Source organism: Charadrius vociferus, unplaced genomic scaffold, assembly GCF_000708025.1.
Source record: "Charadrius vociferus isolate BGI_N301 unplaced genomic scaffold, ASM70802v2 scaffold370, whole genome shotgun sequence".
NCBI lineage: Eukaryota > Metazoa > Chordata > Aves > Charadriiformes > Charadriidae > Charadrius > Charadrius vociferus.
In genome coordinates, this window is record NW_009646744.1 from 2,776,503 (window position 1) to 2,784,073 (window position 7,571).

Sequence of the window (7,571 nt, forward strand, 5' to 3'; positions counted from 1 at the left end):
GAGGCCGTGCGTCGCCTCGCCGGGTGCGATTGGCCGCGCCGCATCCTGCACGGCACTCCCTGGGCTGGCTGCAGCTTTAAAAACTAATTAAACCTGGCGCTCGACGAGTTTTCTTTTCGTTTCGATTTGAAGCCCCAAAGAGATAACAGCTTTTTGGCTCTCGCCCAGGCGCTGGTTTCGTACCAGCGGGAAGTCGTTACTGCGGGCTCTGAATTCGGTGTTTTCGGGTCGGCGTGTGGGGCTGAGGGGATAATTGGCAGGCGCGGAGCTGCCGTGCGGGCGGCTGAAAAGCCGAGTCCTTGACGGAGCCCGTAAAGTGGGAGCTGAATGGCGGGGAGATCGCCGGGCCACTTTATTAAAGAGGGGTTTGTGAGTGAGTCAAAGAACCTGGAAATTGATACGGAGGATTGCGCGGAAAGGTGGTGGAGAGGCTCAGAGAGGGGCTGGTCGGCCACGGAGGAGGAGGAGGATGAGGAGGAGGAATGCTGCTGCAAAGTACAGCAGCCTGGGAGTCCTTTAATGAGGGTTCCATCGCAGCGAGGCACTGTGTGCCACAGCATCTTCTCCCCTGAGGAGCCGTTTCCATGCGAGGTTGCCCGAGCGTTGGACAAAATTGATGCTGGTCCATGCGAGATCTCCTGGAGGTGCCCAGCAGCCATCTCAGGGACGTGGGGGACGGCTGCATCTGAAGCAGCAGATCCTCTGCGAGGTGGAGCGGCCGATAGATGAGGTGTTTGTGGCTCAGGGAGGAGCTGAATCCACCCCCTGCCTTGCAGGTCACTGCCGTAACCCCGGGAGCATCCTTCCCACGCCAGGCTGGAGCGGAGTGAAGCGTTAGGGTGTGAAAACAGGAAGATATGTTCTATTTAATTAGCTCAGGGGATTTTTAAATATTTTTTTTAGAGAGAAAATCCATACAGCTTTTGCTTCACGACAGCAGTAAGAGAAAACATTGATGTATCACTGGGGAATGTGATGGCTTTGGTGTCCCAGTGACTTTCCATGTTGGGACCAGCTGTCCTGGGGAGGCAGGCAGTCCAACACTGCAAACTGGTGGGATGAAAGGGTGGAGAAATAGTAGAGGTTGGTAATACGGGCTTGTCCTTCCTGTGAGAAGTGAGTGCCAAGGGTAACTTAAAGGTTTGCAGACCTTGGAAGTGGAGCCGACCCAGAGCAGTTGGATCCGTAGGACCAGGCTGTGGCTGGCAGTGGTGGTACTGGGACAGGAGGGGTGAGCTCGAGCCTGTGACTGCCCAGTAGTTCTTCGATCCAGGAAGGAATAATTGCCTAGAAGCTTTTTTCTACACAAAAAGATCTGGATGGGACCATGTGTGTGATTGGACAGCTTCTCCACAGAGCTGGTGGGACAGCTGGAGAAGCAGGATCTCCACGTTGGTGGCCTGAGCTGCTGGGAGCAGGTTGGTGTCCTCCTTGGGCTGCTCTGGTAGAGCCTGGTCCATGCTGTGAGGTCGCTGCGATCACACTGGGAATTAACCTGCTGCCTCGTGTGTGAGCGATGTGGACATGAGCAGGGAAGGCCATCTGGGAAGCCGAGATGTGAGGCCAGTGTGCTGCTTTAGGAGCGGCAGTGGCAGAGGAGGTGATAGAAGATGATCCGAGGGCTGGAGCACCTCTCCTATGAAGACAGGCTGGGAGAGTTGGGGAGGTTCAGCCTGGAGAAGAGAAGGCTCCGGGGAGACCCTGGACCAGCCTTCCAGTATCTGAAGAGGGCCTACAAGAAGGCTGGAGAGGGACTTTTTACAAGGGCATGGAGTGATAGGACGAGAGGGAATGGCTTCAAGCTGGAAGAGGGGAGATTAAAAGTAGATACCAGGAAAAATTTTTTTCGCTATGAGGGTGGTGAGGCACTAGAACAAATTGCCCAGGAAAGTTGTGGAGTCCCCATCCCTGGAGGTGTTCAAGGTCAGGTTGGATGGGGCTTGGAGCATGGTCTGGTGGGAGGTCTCCCTGTCCGTGGCGGGGGTTGGAACTTGATGACCTTCAGGGTCCCTTCCAACCTAAACCATTCTATGATTCTGTGATTCTATGAAGTTGCTGCATCAGTCGCTGCTTTCATACCTTACTTGATGGTTTGCTGCTACTGCCTTGTTGGGTACACTTGTGCCAAGGAATGGTGTCTGCAGGAAGATTTTTATCAATTCTTACTCTTTATCTATCACTGTAATATCCACAGACACCTGCATTTTGTGTGTTATTATCTCTTACTCTGTAGGCAGTGTGGGTGCAGCAGGACCTGTGGTGGGTACAGGGATGGTCCTGCCTTGGTTGTCCAGGTGGTGGTGGGTGCAGAAGTGGTCCTGCCTTGGTTGTCCAGGTGGTGGTGGGTGCAGCAGGACCTGTGGTGGGGTGCAGGGGTGGTCCTGCTGTGGGTGCCCGGGGCTGGCAATGGGGAGTAAGAGGTGCAGCCCCTGGCAGGAGCTGCCGGATTCGCCTCCCTGCTGCAGTTCCCGGGGAGTGTTGTGCACCTCCCTTCTTTTTGCCTTTTCCTCCCCCTGTCCTGCTGTGAAACGCTCTTCTTCACCCACCCGCGCGGCTGCGGGATCAGCGGAGATCGAGAGGGAGGTTTTCTCCATGCATCTTTCTCCTGGTTTTCTTTCACTTGGAAGTAGGAAGGCAAAAATATCTCAGGATTTTGCAATTTCACGTTCTTTTCCCCCCACCTCTAAAGCTGACGCTAGCAAAGGGCGAGCCTGGCCCCCGGCAGCGGTGCGGTGCGTCTCCGAGCATCGCTGAAACCTGCCCGAGGTTCCCCAGCAAGCGGAGGTAATAAAGTGAACGTCTCGGTTTGGCCTTTCCCATCGCCGGCAGATCAATAGGCAATAAACTGGGTCCCGCTGCCGGGCTGGAAGGGGAGGACGGAGCGTGGCCAGGGCTGGGGGGGAGCGAGGAGCGGAGCAGCCTGGCCTCGGAGACAATTCGTCAGCTCCTGCGGCCGGGGAGAAACAGTAAACACTCCTATTGAGGGAAAATTGCTTGTTTTCTGGTACCCAACTTTCTCTTCACCGCCAGGTCCTCGGTTCATCAGTGCCCAATTTATCCTTTATTTGGTTTTCATAAATAATTCAGAAGAGTTTGAGTAGAATAATTGAGTCTTTTCCCAACCCTAATCCCAGACAATTCAAAACAAAAAGACATTTAGATTACAATTTGAGCGTATTAGCTGTTGGGAGATTTCCAGACAACTGATCTGCTTTCCTTTACAATTTCTGTGCCGTTCTATCATTTCTAAAGTGTTCTGCTTTGATAGTTAATAATTTGAGCATTTCCAGTTTTTCATGAAAAGACAGAGGCATCGCTGTGATAAAGCGCGGGCGTGTGTGCTGCCTTTGGATGGGCGAGCTTATCTGTTTTCCAAGAAGGACTAAATAAATGAAGTAGTGAGATTGCAAATCCAGCCTGCGATGCGCCTTATCATCTTCAGGGAAATAGATACAATCGTGCTTATTTGGCTTAAAATTAAAACTAAGCTTCTATGCTGATGTGAGCTGAAAAGCCAGAAGGGATGAATTTGGGGAAGAGTTAATGCGGGAAGACATGAGCCTGGGATCCACACCATGCAGAGGGGAGAAATTATACCGAGGGCTGATCCCGTTGCTGTGTGTTCCAGCGCTGCGAGGTACGCACGGCGGTTTGCCCGGAGGGTTTTGCATCTGCTGAGGATGTTGGGAAGCATCGGCGAGGCTGATTCGGAGCAGCAGGGAGCGGCGTGGGGTGCTTGGCCAGGGCGCCTGGACTGCCGAAGTCATGACTCCAGCAAACAGCCTGAAGAAATTATCAAAGTAATAGCTGTAAGCGAAGCAAAATGTGTTTAGTTTCTGACACCAGGATCGGATGGAGCTGTTTTATTTCCTGCCTGTGGATGGCTGGGCTGGAGGGGACCAGGGCTCCCCAGCGGTGCTGCTGGGGTTGCACGACAGGGAGCATGTCGTGCGGGCTCTTCTGTCTCCCTCTTCAGCGGTAGGAGGAAGGTGATGGGCCAGACATTGACATAGATCCACCCTGGCCACCCACCGCTGGTGTTACCTCGAAGAGATGTGGCCCATCACCTCTCAGGTTGTCGCCTGGTGCTGCCTTTGCACAAGAAGATGCTGGGAGGGCTGGAGCCCCTCTGCTGGGAGGACAGGCTGGGAGAGTTGGGGGGGTTCAGCCTGGAGAAGAGAAGGCAAAAAAGGGGAGACCTCAGAGCCCCTTCCAGTGCCTAAAGGGGCTCCAGGAGAGCTGGGGAGGGACTTTTTATGAGGGCATGGAGTGATAGGATGAGGGGGAATGGCTTCAAACTGGAAGAGAGGGGATTTAGATTAGATATTAGGAAGAAATTTTTCACTGTGAGGGTGGTAAGGCAGTGGCCCAGGTTGCCCCGAGAAGCTGTGGCTGCCCCATCCCTGGAGGTGTTCAAGGCCAGGTTGGATGGGGCTTGGAGCAACCTGGGCTGGTGGGAGGTGTCCCTGCCCAGGGCGGGGGGGTTGGAATGAAATGATCTTCAAGGTCCCTTCCAACCTAAGCCCTGCCGTGAAATGGTGATGCCATGCTTGTGATCTCATGTCCAGCCACGGCTTTGAAGTGGGTGTCCCCGGGAGGCAACTGAGTTGGCGGAGAAGGAGGTGGAGGGCACTTGGGTGTCAGCAGGGTCCAGTCTGGGGAGTTTTGAAAACCTGTTGGGTGCCCAGCACCTTTGGAAACCATTCCTACCTGCCTTTGCCCACGAATCCCAAAGGCGAGTGTCTCCTAACCAGCGTTTTCTAAGACAGTTTTGCAAATGGAGCGGTGTTGACATGCTGCAACACTCCTGCCCTGGTGCTGGCAACACAGTAAAAGGCTACTGCGGCGTGCGGAACCATGCATTTGTAGCACACGGAGACTTAAAGGAACCTGATCTTTCTCAAACTAAGCTTAATTCTGACTGTAATATGTAGGCTGTTAATTATGTGTATTGAACAATGCGCTGAAAACTGTGTCTGGCCAACTCAAATCAGGTTTATATAGATGTAGTCAAAAATGTCTCCAAGCAGATGCATCGGGAGGAAGATACCAGTACAATTCAGAGTGGTCCCAACATAGAAAAGGTTGTTTGTGTATCGTATTTAACTCTAATTGGGTTACCAGCTGAGACTCTGAGGATTAAACAAACTGACCTAAATACTGGTCTCAGTGGTCTTAGTTAATGTCTAGTTTCCTGCATCTCAGCCGATTTGGTTTCCCAAATACTCTCCAAAGCGTGTTATCTTTGTATCAAAAGTGTAAAACCATATTGTATCATTTATTGCGGCTCTGACAAAGCAATACTCATTTGGCGAATAGACTCTGGGCACAGATTAAACAGCGTCTGAAGAAAACACCTGATCCATCCCGGCCCCGCAGAAGGTAACGCAGAAGTGGCAGGGATGGAGCGAGCTGGTGGCCAGGCGTGATTGCTGGCACCGTCGCTTATTATCTCAGCTAATAGCAGATGGTAGAGAGGAGAAATCATCCATTTTCATTTACAATTTATTTTTATGCTGCGCGAGGCAGGATTGCTCGAGTCATTGCTGTCAGGCAACCCTCTGGAAGGAAAACCTTATTTACCGCGGGGGATTTTTTTGGAATGCATTATTCATCGTCATGTATTGGGGGAAGACTCTGCAGGGCCAGAAGTGAGATGGAGAGCGAGTGCATTCACTGCCTGAGGGACTGGGGCATTTTCACAGAGGGGGGGGTCCGGCGTTGGTCTCTCAGCACGTTTATTGGGTCAGGAAAAATCTCCGGGTGTTTGGCTGTGAATGTGCAAGCAGGCACCGAGATCACCATTTAGTCTGGTATTTTCCAGCTCTAGTATAGCCCAGCCTGCCTTTATTTTCCCGTTTGCTCCTCGGTGCGCAACCACTGCTGGAGCAACCGAGCCCTGATGGGGGACCTTCAGCTTTTGGCTGTCCCCGCTCAGGGCAGTGAGGTGACGTGATGATGGGGACGTGAAGGTGCTCGAAGCGATGAGGTGACGTGATGGGGACGTGAAGGCGCTCGGGGCGATGAGGTGGCTCTGTGTTTCCCACAGCTCCAATTCATGTCGAGAGCATCATTTCCCCCAGTAAGGCTGGCCGTGCAGAAGCCCACTTGCGGTACATCCCTTGGCGTTGGGTAGATGCTCATGTGGCTGTGTTGGAGACATTCATGCCCTAGGAGAAAGCAGGCTGTTGTTTCTTTAGTTTAATACTAATTTTCGGTCCGTTTCTCGGCTGAGCGTGCAGCCTGCGGCTGGCTTTCACGTCTGCCTGGGCTGGGGGAGCTCGGAGGGGTCGCAGGGGGCTTGGGCTCTCAGCGCTGCCTCAGCACACCTTGTTCTCCTGCCCAGTGACATAAAGTGACACTTCGAAGCCATGCCACTGGGGACGCAGGCACCCGCCGCGCTGTCCCTCGGGGACCGATTCCCCCGGGGCACCCTCCCCGGGCGCGCGTGCACCCGGCCTCCGCCAGACCCTTTCACCCTGCCTGTTGGATGGATGATTGTTGTTTTTTTTTATCCCCGATGCAGGTTTTCCGTACGGATCTGATAACAGCCATGAAGATCCCCGACTCCTTCCAGCTGAGCCCCGACGAGTACTACGTCCTGGCCGATCCCTGGAGGCAAGAGTGGGAGAAGGGCGTCCAGGTGCCGGCGAGCGCCGAGGCCATCCCTGAGCCCGTGGTCAGGTAAGCGAGCGGGGTCCTGTCTGGGGGGTCACCTCTGTGGGATCACCTGTGCCTGGTCCCCTCCGCGGGGTGAAGGGGATGCACGTGAAGGGGATGCACGGGGACCTCCAGCCCCTCCCTGCCATGGGCAGTTGCTTTCTGAAAGTCCCTCTCGTACGTGCCCAGCTTTTCGGGGGAAGAGCAGCGAGGAGCCGTGCCGGGTAGGCCAGCTCTTGGTCGGGGAATTTTAAAAAAGACCTGATAAAATCAAAGGGAGGACAAGAAAAAAAAAAATCCCAGCCGAAAACCACCCAGAGCGTCAGCCTCTGCCTGGCTGGTTGATGCATCTCTGTCTAGAAACACGTGGCTGTAGCGCTGGTGTTTCACGGCAGGGGTGCAGGAGTCGGCCCTTAAATTAAAAACTTCCCTCTTTACCGTGTAAGCTGTTTGCGCGCGTTGGAAACGTGACGGGCGTGCTGAGATTTGGGGCTTGGGAAAAAGAGCCCAACGAACAGACGAGCATCTCCTGGACCTTGCAGAGACCGTGTCTGTCGGCCTAGATCGGTGTCGCGTTAGCTATTTTAAAATAGGGAACTGAGTTTTAAAATAGACACTTAAACAGCTGCTCGGGCAGAAAAGAAACGTGGGGGAGCTGTTACCCGTTCGCTGCGTGTGGGGGATTATCCCAGGGCAATGGCTGAAGATGCGCGGGGGAAAGACTCGCCAATGGGGAGAACCGGGCGGGTTGGGGTTGGACCCCAAAACTCGCAGGGTCGGACCCCAAAACTCGCAGGGTTTGCAGGAGCTTTGCAGCTCTCGTGCCGCTGGCTTCGCGGCGTGCGACGACCCCGGGCGCGCGTCCCGCAGAACCGCTGGCGATCGCGTGGTGCCGGGGGCTGCGCGCGGGG

At 54.2% G+C, this 7,571-nt stretch overlaps 1 protein-coding gene across 1 annotated transcript in view; it reads left to right on the plus strand.

Annotated features, from left to right (window-relative positions):
- JADE2 (jade family PHD finger 2) overlaps window positions 1–7,571 on the plus strand; it is a 78,221-nt gene that overhangs the window by 10,463 nt on the left and 60,187 nt on the right. The window contains exon 3 of the mRNA XM_009890910.1: window positions 6,527–6,684. Coding sequence (XP_009889212.1) covers window positions 6,527–6,684 — 158 coding nt within the window. The remainder of the gene's footprint in view (window positions 1–6,526; window positions 6,685–7,571) is intronic.